Raw genomic sequence first — 14,306 nt, forward strand, 5'->3', positions numbered from 1 at the left:
ATATGTCCATCCCATACTAACCTATGGAATCATTTACTGGGGGAATTCACGATATAGCAAAGTCATCTTTAAGTTACAAAAGAAAATAATTAGAGGAATGGCCGGTGTCGGCAGGAGGACAAGCTGCAAGAAATACTTTAAACTTTATTTTATTTTACCATTGCCTAGCCTTTATATCTTCCATACACTTGTATATATGAAGGAGAATGTAAACAGCTACACCATAAATTCTGATGTACATAGGTATAATACTAGAAATAAACACAGTCTGCACATAGAACCACACAAAACTAAGCTATATGAATCAAGTTTGAGTTATGCAGGAGTACATTTATTTAATAAATTACCAGACTGCATTAAGCAGGTAAAACCATGTTCAAAATTTAAGAAAGAATTATTCAAATTTGTTTCTAACCATTGTTTTTATTCTATTGAAGAATACTTAGCTCTTGAAAATTAACTTATGTATCACTTTTTTTATTTTTTTTTTAATCTGTGCCTCTTTACCACATTGTATATTTCTCTTTATTTATCATGGCATGTATATTACTGTTTTATCCTTTGTTACTGTAAATATGACTACTGACGTGTCCCATATCACTGTATGATCAGTTGGACGAAATAAAATACAATACAACAATACAATACAATACTTTGTCTGCTAGAAATGTTTTGTATGTGATGTGGGAGACCGACACAAACTGCTACACAGTGGATGTTGCGGTCACCTTGACGCCTGCGCATCTGAGAGCATGGGCTTCACCTAATTCAGGAATTTACCCATAAAGGTTAAATTCGCCGATCCCGGACCGCTGGACGATGTTCGTGCTATCTCGCGGCTGCTGACGTTAACCAATCAGATGGGCTCTGCTTCTCACCCTGTCTTTATTCCTTATCAGAACGACTCAACCACAGGAAGGGATGTGCGGCTTTGAAGTTAGATGAATCTTCCTACATAATTTTTACGGCCGGATGCCCTTACTGACGTAAACCTCATATGAGGAGTTAATGAGATGAAATGAATGATGATATTCTACAGCTTAACGTCACCCTCCGACGGACGGGTCAGTGCCCTCACTTCATATGGACGCCGTGAACAGGTTTGGAGTTGAATCCAGACTTTTTGCACGCAATCTAGTGGTTAGAATGCCGGCCATGATATCCCCTGCCTATCGTAAGAGGCGACTAAAAGGGGCCGCAGGGGCTCTGCACTTTGGAACGCGGGTTGGCGACCAGGGAGCCCTGACATTGCTTCTACTTACTTGCTCCTCACTATCCGACCTCCCTTGGTCAACTCTAGGTCTTTTTCGACCTCGACAATATTACAATACTCGAAGCCTTTCATCTTCCCTCTTTCTTTGATTGATACCTTGATTTTTTGAAGTGTCGGATCCCTCCCATGCTTTCTATCTGATTTGTGTTATATAGAAGATGGTTGTACTTCCACCACCACTGTTACTGTTTAGTACATAGTCACCAAACTCTGTCGCTAAACAGAATATTTTAAGAAACTTCTGCTAGTCTCTAATATCCTAGCGCTGTAAATTCCCACGACGTCTGCCACCATAACTCAATCATAAGTTGCACTTAATCCAGCCATTAATGCCAATTGATAGAGATCAGATAAATATAGGCCTCTCTGTGAGCAAATTCATTAATTTATTACTTGATAACGCTTGTAAATTTCTTCTGTGCGCGGCGATAATCCGTGAGCTTTCTACTCGAGGAAAGACCGTCTCCAAGACAACAACCCCGGAGTACTGAGACGTGCGTAGAACTTTACTTTCCTGCCGAATTTACATACTGATGCAGAATGAGTGGACCCTCTGCCGAGTCCAAGTCTGGAGGGACCAGGGAGGCTGTGAAGCAAGGCATCCAACTTCCAGACGGCGTACACGATACCAAAAGTAAGTGACAGTGTTTCTACAGTCTATTTAATAATAATAATAATAATAATAATAATAATAATAATAATAATAATAATAATAATAATAATAATAATAATCAGGACCGTATTTAAATACTGCAAGGCTTCTGGGTCCAAATCGTTTTCAGCCCCACTTCCTTAAACTTGATAAGACTTGCCATTCATAGGCCAAAAATAAGGGTAATCGCTTTACTTAAAACTAGTTTATCTTGGTACTAGATCGCCTTCATGACAGCAGACCAATGGAAACGCAACTTATCAAGGTTCTCTGTGCCGGTACCATCATTTGTATTTTCGTCATTGTATGCGAGGATGTTGGTTGAGTTATTCTGTAGTTTGGTTGCTGTGGAAAAACAAGTCTAATTTTCGTGTTCGAGAAAACAATTCGCTTTCCCTCTTCTTCTTCTTCTTCTTCTTCTCTTCTGCTAATCTGCGATCATTTGAGCCGCTTACCGTAATTGTTTTAGACCATCCATGTTGTGTTCATTACACGAAAAACGCTAGGCTTTCATTTTCGCGGACTTCTCCGGAACTCTTTGTATTATGGGAAATTAGGGGCCTTCTCGATTCATTCAACAGCACGCGGTATGCAGCTGGCTTTGATTCACCACCGACTTGAGTAAGTTGCAGCCCGAAGTCATCTTGATACGTGGACGTAGAAGCGAGAGAGCTGGTTATTACCGACATGAGCGGAACAATTCTGTGCGCGCATTCTAAAAACTCGTTTCCGAACTGTTAGATCTTTTCATTTTTTGCCGCGCCAGAAATTTTCCGCCCTCCTCCCGGACCCATGTGGCCCATGCCTAAATACGGCTGTGATAATAATAATAATAATAATAATAATAATAATAATAATAATAATAATAATAATAATAATATGTATGTATGTATGTTGGGTATGCAGCCCAAAGGCCGGTTGATCCTCTACAGCTCCACCAACAGCAGCCATAAATAGCCTAGGTGTCACTGAAGAGGCGTACTAGGGAAATGAGGAGTGAGGTAGTTTCCCGTTGCTTTCCTCACTGAGCCAGAAGTTGCTATTACATATCAGTCTGCCAAGCCCACTGAAATGCATGTACCAACTGACCCTATGAGCAATATTTTCATCCATTCATAACAGGGACTGGCTGTATAATGAATGGTATTACTAGAATTGCTCATACCTCGGTCACTTTCATATTGTCAAAGCCAAGGATGAGACTGCTGTAGCTCATACCAGAAGACACTACATCCCGCCATAAAAGGCATATAATAATAATTCTTCATTATACACTCAGTGTTCGGTCTGCAAACCTCTGTAAAATAACTAAACGCCTAACTCGTTTAGTTCGACACCTACCGAGCTCGATAGCTGCAGTCGCTTAAATGCGGCCAGTGTCCAGTTTTCCGGAAATCGTGGGTTCGAAGCCCACTGTCGGTAGCTCTGAAGATTGTTTCCCATTTTCACACTAGCTAAATGCTGGGGCTGTACCTTAATTAAGGCCACGGGCACTTCCTTCCCACCCCTAGACCTTTTCTGTCTCATTGTCGCCATAAGACCTATCTGTGTCGGTGCGGCGTAAAAACAACTTTAAAAAAGTTCCACACCTCTTATTAAAAAACTGAATGGAAGCTCTCTCTCATTTCTTTTACCCTCACATGACCTTACCATGGAAGCTGGGTACTGGCCTGCTGCCCACATGGCAGTCCGTACATCTTCACTCGATACTGAACTGAAGATGGAGATTTCAATACGTTCCACTCACAATGTAGCGTAACAATGAACTACGTCACACGTAATGCTACTGACTATTGAACGTACTCGTTTCATAAAATGTTACAAGCAAAAGAATCGTACAGCCGTTTCCAGCGACCATATTTGAGCTTTCTTCTCCATTGCCTTGCCATTTGTAGAGTTCAAACCAGGCGCGGCTCCATAATACGATCTGCAGAGCTGCAGAACCACCACAATGAAAGATATACAGTAATGTAATATATAGCGATTAGCGATCCCATCCTTCATATTGAGTGTGTATATCGAGCCAAAGATCGATACCCACACAGCTGCTGGTGATCTGGCAACCCTGTTTAGATCTGTGAACGACAGAATATTAGGAGAGCACACTTAACTAAAGCTTTCTTCCGTTAGGTGGCTAAGAGTCGCCCATAAGGTTCTGTATGAACTGCACGCCTTGCAGTACGTCTGGCCTATTCGCGTGACCATAGAGTTAGTAAATAATACACTAGACAGCGCCACCGTCCGTGAGAGAGTCGCTGCAGCGAGTGAGCCTGTTGAAATATCAGCTGTTTGGGAATAGCTCCCTCCATTGTACTCACCAGTGTAAATAGAGAACTTTTAAACTTTTAAAATTGTGTAGATATTGATATGGTTTAAAATTCTTACATGTCAACATTCTCACATACTACAGTAGAGTTGTGATGCTTCTGTTCAGTAGAAAGAAAGCCCCAAAAGTTTAAATACAGGATAAATGCGTGATAAAAGAGGATGGTTGTGATTAAGTAACACAAAATCAATTTACTGTCCACGTTAAGTCTTCAAACAACGTACCTTATGATTGGGGTACGCATATTTTTCTATCTTTTGTGTAAATGACCAGTACTTCAGCAAAATTCTATCCAACGACCGAAAACATTCTCTCTCGTACGAAGCGAATGAGCTAGTTCTTAGGCTTACAAGTAGTCATGACTATGTTTCTCCGTAATGGTAATGAATTCTTCCGAGTTAGGTAGTCATGAAAATGAAAACAGAAACGCTAGTGCATTCAGATGATGTTCCCCCTCCATTAAGAAAGCCGGCTGTCAAAGATGTATGCAGGTCTCGGAACCTTTGTAAATATGAATGTGTCGAGAAGTCAACATTTTTTTTTCGATAAGCGGAAGGGGGATTTATTTTTTGTAAATTTTTATTGTTGTTTTTGTACAAGTCAGTTTTATATTTATATTCGGTATATTTTCGTGAACTTCACACTGACAGGACATGGAGAAAAGCGTTTCCGCGGGATTGGAGGACGTATTCACACGAGCTCAGCTGACACTTCCTGTATGCAATACGAATTTAGGTTTGTCTATTACACTTACTGCAATGGACTGGGCGTCGCAGAGCAGAACCACCAACATTATTCAGCACGAGCCGCCACTGGTTCAAACACAAAACTGGTAGATGTTGCCAGCTGATGCGAGCTATGATAGGTCCACATTCTCTCTACGAGCCCTACTTGTGCAGTTCCCACGATAAGAACAGTCTTGTTGCTCCGCAGGTAGAGTGAAGGCCCGTTTCGTCTTCGCCTTGATGGGGCTGCTTGGAGTAGCTCTGTCGTACGCCTTCAGAGTGAACTTGTCGGTGGCTATAGTGACCATGGTGAACAGCACGGCTGTGGGGTCAGACAGGAACTACACCGCCTCAGATGACGTGTGTCCGGGGGAGTCGACGGCCTCCAAATCTGTTCAGGTGAGTGCATTGAACTTGTTACGACAGACGTAGAAAAGCGTCAAAATGACGGAGGAAGGGCATCGTATAATATTATTTTTTATAACTTTCGAGAGCCGTATTTCAGTCATGGCGACAGATACAAAATTCAGTGATGTTTTATTTTCACACATACTGTACGACAGGCCATACCTAGGGCCCAGGTACTCGCATCGTTGATGTACCGGTACTGGCGATGAGCCTTCTGAAAAATAAAGCGGTAGGTATTGTGATTTTATACACTACGACAGATTAGCACAAAATGTAAAGACAATGAACTAAATAAGACATGTATACACATTTGGAAAGCTAGCCAATTGTTGCATATACTGTTCTAAGAAACTTGTAAAATGTAAATAGCAAGCATCAACAACACCAAATTGTACAATTCTTCTGTACATACACTTAAGAAAATGGAAATTGCAATACCATGAAGGCATTGGTCGTTTGTGTTGATTTTCAAGATATGGAACGATGCCATGTAGGTATGTAAACGATCAAGGTTTCAGAACCATTGGATTGTTGCTACAGGTCTCTCCACGTGATTGGTCGCGGAGGAATCAACTCCAGTATACGGACTCTGGTGTAGCGTAGTTGACTTGCAGTCTATGCAGTGAAGTGTTCCCCGTCAAACATGCCTCAAGGACAGAGAAGAGCACGCTATCAACAACTGTCGCCGTTTGAGAGGGCTCTGATAATTGGGCTGTGTGAAGGTGGATTATCGCTAAGGACTGTCGCTGCACGTGTTGGCCGACAGGCATCTACGGTACAACGTGTATGGCAGCAGTGGTCAAATGAAGGTACCCACACTCGTAGACCTAGCACAGGCCCAGATGGATGGATGGCCCGGATGGAACCCCATGCAACAGCAGCGCAAATTCGAGCAGCTGTGGCACCCCACGTTACAAAACAAACAGCTCGTAATAGCCTGCGTGCAGCTGGCTTACGAGCCCGTGTCTCTGCAGAAGGTGTTCCATTGACCCCACAACAGCGACGTGTAAGGCTGGCCTGGTGTCGAGAAAGATCGACATGGGTCGACAAATGGCATAGGGTCGTCTTTAGTGATGAATCGCGCTTCTGTCTTGCCCGCAGTGATCGCCGGAATCGTGTGCGCCGACGTACCGGGGAGAGGGGCCGCCCAGATCTTATTGTCGAGAGGCACACAGGGCCAACACCAAGCATTATGGTCTGGGGAGCTATTGGCTTTAATGTGAAATCACAATTAGTGCTTGATGAGGGCGCTATGACTGCTCGACAGTACGTTGATAGCGTACTAAATCCACTGGTTGTCCCTATGATGGCGAACATTGCTAATGGGTTGTTTCAGCAGGACAATGCCCGAGTTCACACTGCACGCATCTACAGAGAAGCTCTTCATGACATCACAACCTTAGAATCGCCCGCCAGATCCCTGGACCTCAGTCCTATTGAGCATGTGTGGGACATGATGGGTCGACAACTGGCCAACCGTCCTCAGCCACCCACAACTCTGAAACAACTGACCCGTGCAGTGCAGCAAGCATGGGCCACAATTCCTCAGGAAGCGATCCAGGGCCTTATTGACTCCATGCCTCGACGAATTCATCAATGTATTGCAGCTCGTGGTGGGCACATCCTGTATTTATTGTTGTCCAAACTTGCGGTCAGAGGGACCTGAAAGTGTAATAATCGAATCACAACCGAACACTCGTTCTGCGTGTTCAATTGCATTAATGTAGGACCACTCCTTCTGGGTGTTGCAATTTCCATTTTCTTCAGTGTATTACTGTGATATATTAAGGGTAAAGCTTAAACATATCCATGACCAAGGAACAACCCTCATTGTGCCTAGGAGTGTCGTATGCTGACCTCGAGAGTATGTTCCTTACATTAACACAATCGTTTTAATAGCAAAAGAGATTCTATTTTGGTAGAGAAAAAGCAAAGTCATCTTCGTACAGACCATGAAGGCCCTTGGAGGGGCGAAAGGTAAAGCTTCCACTATCCGTAAGCTCGGCACTTGGTGGAGTAGAGTGGTTAGCTCTACGCCCGGCCGCCTTCGTCCCCAGGAATTAACCTGCTACTCATTTTTAATGTAGGCTGAGTGAACCTCAGGGCCATATTCACTTCTGGAAGAGGAAATCTCGTTTCTTAAATTTTCGACTTTCTGACGGGGAATCGAACCCACGCCTCTACCACCTGGGGCAGGCGGTCCCTGTTCTATTTTGATAGTAAAGGAGAATGTTCGTATCATTTACGTGAGGAGTAGCCTATAGTTGAGTTACTTCTATGTCCGTAATACTCTTCTTCGGCACTCAAACGTACCGCTGCGTACTTAGCGTTAATGTTTATATAATGCGGCCTTGATTATTATTTAAAATAGTCATAACATTAATATAAAACCAGAAATCTCCCATACTTAGCAAGATCTCCGTCGTTACGTAACGTGAGTTAGGAGTGTGCACAAACCGGGTCAGATTATACTCAGCTCGAAAAAGATCTGGCGCACGGAATTGGCCGTGCCGTACGATATTGGCTTTTTAGTTGTATGCAATGCAGGTTTTCTGGCGATATGCTCAGGATAAGTATCATACATATCACTGCCATTATTTAAAAAAACGGCAAATATTACAAATGTCTACACGTAATGTTTAATGTGTAAGAGCTGAAAACTCTTGTCAACTGTTACTAGGGCGACCTTCATTTGTTAAGGCCTGGCTACTGTGTGTTTTCAGGACGGCGAGTTCCTGTGGGATGAAGAGACCCAAGGCCTCCTGCTGTCCTGTTTCTTCTACGGCTACACGGTGGGGCAAGTTCCTGGCGGGCTGCTGGCTGAGAAGTTCGGTGGCAAGCTGGTGTTCGGACTCGGGATCTTCATCCCCTCCATCCTGACCGTGATCAGCCCCTTCAGTGTGTGGCTGGCGGAGGAGCTCTTGTTCGTGGTGCGCGTCCTCATAGGACTGGCCGCGGTGAGTATCCCCTGCCTGTCGTAACACGCGGCAACTTGGGAGCGTGGGTTGGCGGCCGCGAGGCCTTTAGCTGAGTCCTCACATTGCTTCCACTTACTTGTGCTAGGCTCCTCACTTTCATCTATCCTATTGGAGTTCCCTCGGTCAACTCTTGTTGTATTCCGACCCTGGCGGTATTAGAGCAGTGGAGGCCTTTCGTGGTCCTTGTCTTTCTTTGGTCGATACCTCCATTTTTTCGAAGTGTCGGATCCCTCTCTCTGATTAGTGTTAATAGAGGATGGTTGCCTCGTTGTACTTGCTCTTAAAACAATAATCACCATCACCTTGTGGGTGCCATAGCAATCGTATAGTGGAATTCCACCAAACCGGTGGTAGACAGAAGATACGATAATAATAATAATAATAATAATAATAATAATAATAATAATAATAATAATAATAATAATAATAATAATAATTGTTACCGTGTTTTTGCGGTAGGTAGAGGTGAAAGAAGGTGCGGGCGTGAACGGGTCTCAAACTACGAAATTAAGGTTAATGTAAAATTTAACCAGGTTATATTTTCTTTTCAAAATTAAGAAATAACAAGCATGGCAGGTACAGAGTAGTAAGGCAACAAAGTATAGTTACAATATTTACCGGATTTGGGCTTCGCGCCCCGACTTCACAATTCTTGGGCAATCAGCCCAACCTTACTCCAAAATAAGTTTTAACAGAGGGGCAGAAAACCCCATTCATGCTCAGGAGCACTTGCTCCAAATTACACAGAAAAGCCTCCTCGAGGCATACAACACTCAATTTTCAAGAAAGAGCCACTCGCTCTCAAACTTTAAGCCTCTCAAAGGCCACACCAAACTCCACCTTCAAGTTGTCCTCTCAGGACATAGACACAGGGGTAAAATACCCAACCTACTGAGGTCTATTAAATGAGAAAAAGATTAATTACATGACCTCTAAAATAACAATTTGAGAGGAGGCGAACTTGCGCTCCTAATACACTTTGTTTAAAACCTACTTGGCACTAGGCCGTTAATACAAGGGCTAATCCCATACTAAAGAGGTGACTTAAGAAAGAAACAATTTACATTACTGTTACGGAAGAATCGGTTGAGAAAAATAAGTTCACCTCAGAACAATATGAGTGGGAGCTCGAGAGGGTTAAGCACTCTCTATCCCAATATGTAGTTTAAAAGATAGAATAAATACAGAGTGTCTTTACATTTTAGGGAAAGTTACATGGTGGAAACGCTTCGGACCCGCCCCGAGAGTTAAACTGCTGAGCTAGCAAGAAAAGAAGTTATTATACGGCCATTACCTTATTGTTGAACTGCTGCCCGAAGAAAGAGGCGCTTCCCGCCCCCTGCTATGTACTTTACACACAGAAAGATGGTACAGAAGTGGCGCAGAGACCCAAAAATCAGCAGTTTATATACTCTCGCGGAAAGTTCGAGGCGTTTTTGGAATGAGAACACCCGCCCACCAAAACTTTATTGGTTAGGGATAAGCAGCATATTCAAGTTGGGGGAAGATACATCAGATTGGTCAGAAATTAATTAAAGAAATTCGGGATTGGCTAAATACCAACAAGGGGAAAGAGAGGGGTATACAGCCAACTTAAACAATAACAGAAAGAAATTTAACAAGAAACAAACTTTTGAAATAAAAATTTCTCCAAAAAACAGTTCTTTCACATCGCACTAGGGTGCACCATTGCAGTTTTTCAGTAGTGTCCTCTAGAAGAGAAAGTTCACACTTCTTACTACCGGTAAAACAAAAATACATCAAAAGTGGCACAGTTCAAAAACTCCAAACTTTCCAAGTAGTGACATCTTCTGAGAAACTTGAAAATTAATACCGTCGATAAAGTTCAGACTTCCTCCAGCAGAGGAGTTTCAACTGGCGCAAATTTTAAATTAGCGGCGTGGAGGTGTACCGCCCGGTACAACAACAACAACAACAACAACAATAATAATAATAATAATAATAATAATAATAATAATAATAATAATAATAATAATAATAATAATTGTTCTCAGTATGTTAACTAGTCTGGATGCTCCATGGCTTGCTGGCCTTTGGTCAGAAGGGTCCCGGGTTCGATTCCCCGCAGGGTCAGGATTTTTACAATAATGCTTAATTTCGCTGGCACGGGGGCTGGGTGTATGTGTCGTCTTCATCATAATTTCATCTTCATCACGACGCGCAGGTCGCCTAAGGGAGCCAAATCAAAAGACCTGCACCTGGCGAGCCATACGCCATTTCATTTCAACTAGTGTGGTTTCTCCGTTACAGGGTGTTACCTTTCCTGCCGTCCAGTTCCTGATCTCCAAGTGGGCCCCGCCGCAGGAACGAAGTCGGTTCTCCGTCATCTATTCAGGTGAGTGCCTGGCTCCAATTTGCTTTACGGCACACCCTCGATGGGATAGGAGTGAAAATGAGAAACCGTGGAAAACCATCTTCAGAGCTGCTCACAGTGGGATGGCTACGTAACCCAACCCGCGTAGCCAGCTCGCACGGTGAATTGTAAGACGTGACAAAAGAACTGCAGTACGAGAACATAAATAGAGCAGAGTAGGAGGGAACTTCTCCCTTTGATCAGCCGTGAATATGGAACTCAAATATTGATAAGGATAGCCGCAGCATGTTTGGCGACCAAGGCCTCATGTGACGTCACTTCCGTCTCGCGTTTTATCACGTCACGTTACACCACGAGACATTTATGTTAAAAGTTACATAACTTATCGCTAAACAAAATACTCACGTGAGTGCGCGTCCTGAGTTATGCAGGCCATCATCGAGTGACAAAGACGTTCCTTAGAGTACAGATGGTTAGGGGCCTGCACCGATATAACATCCGCACCCGCAAAGGGTTATCCGCGGATATTATAAATATATAACTACAGTATATCACATCCAAGATATTGAAACGCATAGATCTGTTAACATAATACAATAGACCTGGGACCAGAACCCCTACAGTCACAGGTTTATGAGGGACTTTCTCTACCGACGTATTGACCTTTGTTGCTCCCTTCCATTAACTGCGGGCATAAACCAGTTCGGCTTTATGGTATCACCATTCCTCCATACCAGTGTCAAGGTCGCCTAAGTACAAGCAAAAGTACGGGTATACCTGAGTGAAAATCAATAACCATCATTATTTAGAAATTATTCGCACTCGCATACAGTTTGTGCGGCTCAACAGATGGTGGATGTGAAGTGTTCATGGAGGCCGTGAGTCAGCTACACTCGCATACAGTTTGTGCGGCTCAACAGATGGTGGATGTGAAGTGTTCATGGAGGCCGTGAGTCAAGCTACACTCGCATACAGTTTGTGCGGCTCAACAGATGGTGGATGTGAAGTGTTCATGGAGGCCGTGAGTCAGCTACACTCGCATACAGTTTGTGCGGCTCAACAGGGTGGATGTGAAGTGTTCATGGAGGCCGTGAGTCAGCTACACTCGCATACAGTTTGTGCGGCTCAACAGATGGTGGATGTGAAGTGTTCATGGAGGCCGTGAGTCAGCTACACTCGCATACAGTTTGTGCGGCTCAACAGATGGTGGATGTGAAGTGTTCATGGAGGTCGTGAGTCAGCTACACTCGCATACAGTTTGTGCGGCTCAACAGATGGTGGATGTGAAGTGTTCATGGAGGCCGTGAGTCAGCTACACTCGCATACAGTTTGTGCGGCTCAACCACTGATCTCTATACATGGATCGCTGATGGCAGGTCTCCGCTGCAGGAGAAAGTACGCCAAGTTGAGCGCGCGGTTCGCCATGTTGGCGTACCCAACCTAGAGCTCTCCTTATGGGGAAGCAATGATAATATAGTCAATTTTAAGTCGCAATTAATGGCGCATTGGAATAATTAAAAATATAGAGACATGTTCACTCAAAGCATAAGGACATTGGGATCACTGACTCGTCATTCCGAGGTCACTAAATCTCCGGGATAGCAATAAACATGAGTGTATAATAACGGCCGACAAATATTAACTTAGGTGCTGAATACATGCAATTAGCGATCGGTAACACAATACAAGTGAAAACCAGTTTCTGGAAACATTGCTGTAAATTGTATACATGTATGCCATGAAATTATGCATTCTTAAAATGATGTACCTATAAACGTAGCTCACTATACAGGCCTAGATTCGACATTCGTAATCGGTGCTTGATAATGAATTCCTGTTTCCATGAAATAACGCGCATAGTATTAAATTAAAATATCAGTGAAGCAAATGTACACAATTATAAAAACACCAAATATTCAAAACTTGTCAATATATCACATTACCTGCAGCTTAATTTACTATTACAGACCTCTTTAATTAAATTCAGCTAGCAAAGCGATATTGATAGTCATCATCAGATATAAGTAACACCAGTTAAGAGTCCCAAATACCACGAATTGTGTAATGGGATAGCCCCAAATACCCACCACACTTTCTCTTCTCCCACCCATAATTATTACTGATGTAAATAAGGTCTAGAATTCCCCCAGACTTCATTTTCTAAGATTGTTATAAGGTCACGTCAATTATTTCATCGAAACCGTCAGTTTAATTACGAGAAATAAAAAAAATATAAGTAAATTTTTACTTGCAGTTAATGTTCAGTAAAATTGAAAACAGTTGGCTATACATCACTTCTAAGGTGTACAGTTTGTCCATTTCTATCAAAACAGTCTTCCTCTAAGTGATCCGAGCAGAGAACAGCTGTTTTAGAAGGCTCCCAATTCTCCCACCTGATACTCCTAATCGATGATCTTAGATGTTCGGGTCTCGAGAAAGGAAACCTACAAAAATTAATTGCCATTTTGCTCCCGGAATATGCGAAATAAGATACAATAAACCTAAAACTCAAAACACTACCCTAGGAAGATTCTTATGTACAGTATAAAACTCCCCGATGAAATGATTTCTCCTTCTACTGATCGGTTCTGTTTGTACATCCATAAGCTCCCCGATGAAATGATTTCTCCTTCTACTGATCGGTTCTGTTTGTACATCCATAAGCTGAACACTGCGGTATGTTAATACCCCGTAGAATGTTTCTTCATTTCAGATAAACACATCATCATCTGTCGGCTTTTTCCCTCGGACACAGCGAGGGATCCCACCTCTACCGCCTCAAGGGCAGTGTCCTGGAGCTTCAGACTCTTGATCGGGGATACAACTGGGGAGAATGACCAGTACCTCGCCCAGGCGGCCTCACCTGCTATGCTGAACAGGGGCCTTGTGAAGGGATGGGAAGATTGGAAGGGATAGGCAAGGAAGAGGGAAGGAAGCGGCCGTGGCCTTATGTTAGGTACCATCCCGGCATTCGCCTGGAGGAGAAGTGGGAAACCACGGAAAACCACTTCCAGGATGGCTGAGGTGGGAATCGAACCCACCTCTACTCAGTTGACCTCCCGAGGCTGAGTGGACCCCGTTCCAGCCCTCATACCACTTTTGAAATTTCGTGGCAGAGCCGGGAATCGAACCCGAGCCTCCGGGGGTGGCAGCTAATCACGCTAACCACTACACCACAGAGGCGGACTCAGATAAACACATACATATTTAAATTGAATCTTGTAATCCACAAGTATACTACAAGGCAACGAACCTAAATTCGTAAAATACACTACTATTTACTTTGCAATAACAAAGCACAGAACACTCGTGGAACTACAATCAAGAGGCCTGGCGTCACTGAACTAAGCATAAACAAAGCAAGCGCGCTCCTCGTGGTCTACTGCACCGTGCGCTCACTGCCATCTTACTGCGCCAGTCATCTTCTATTCGGCTTACTGCTACCCAAGCCACCAGCCATCCAGGTATAGAGATCAGTGGGCTCAACAGATGGTGGATGTGAAGTGTTCATGGAGGCTGTGAGTCAGCTACACTCTTCCACTCTCTGGAAAACGATTCCTTACATTAATCTTTATGAATTCGAGTTTCATTTTCTGAAAGACATTTGAT

At 43.4% G+C, this 14,306-nt stretch overlaps 1 protein-coding gene across 1 annotated transcript in view; it reads left to right on the forward strand.

The window, feature by feature from the left end:
- The first annotated feature begins 1,739 nt into the window (after positions 1–1,739).
- Positions 1,740–14,306, forward strand: part of LOC136884415 (sialin) — a 30,289-nt gene continuing 17,722 nt past the window's right edge. Inside the window, exons 1-4 of the mRNA XM_068229815.1 lie at positions 1,740–1,907; positions 5,185–5,375; positions 8,108–8,341; positions 10,634–10,718. Coding sequence (XP_068085916.1) covers positions 1,814–1,907; positions 5,185–5,375; positions 8,108–8,341; positions 10,634–10,718 — 604 coding nt within the window. The 5' untranslated portion in view covers positions 1,740–1,813. The remainder of the gene's footprint in view (positions 1,908–5,184; positions 5,376–8,107; positions 8,342–10,633; positions 10,719–14,306) is intronic.

This window comes from Anabrus simplex, chromosome 12 (genome assembly GCF_040414725.1).
Source record: "Anabrus simplex isolate iqAnaSimp1 chromosome 12, ASM4041472v1, whole genome shotgun sequence".
NCBI classification, from domain to species: Eukaryota; Metazoa; Arthropoda; class Insecta; order Orthoptera; family Tettigoniidae; genus Anabrus; species Anabrus simplex.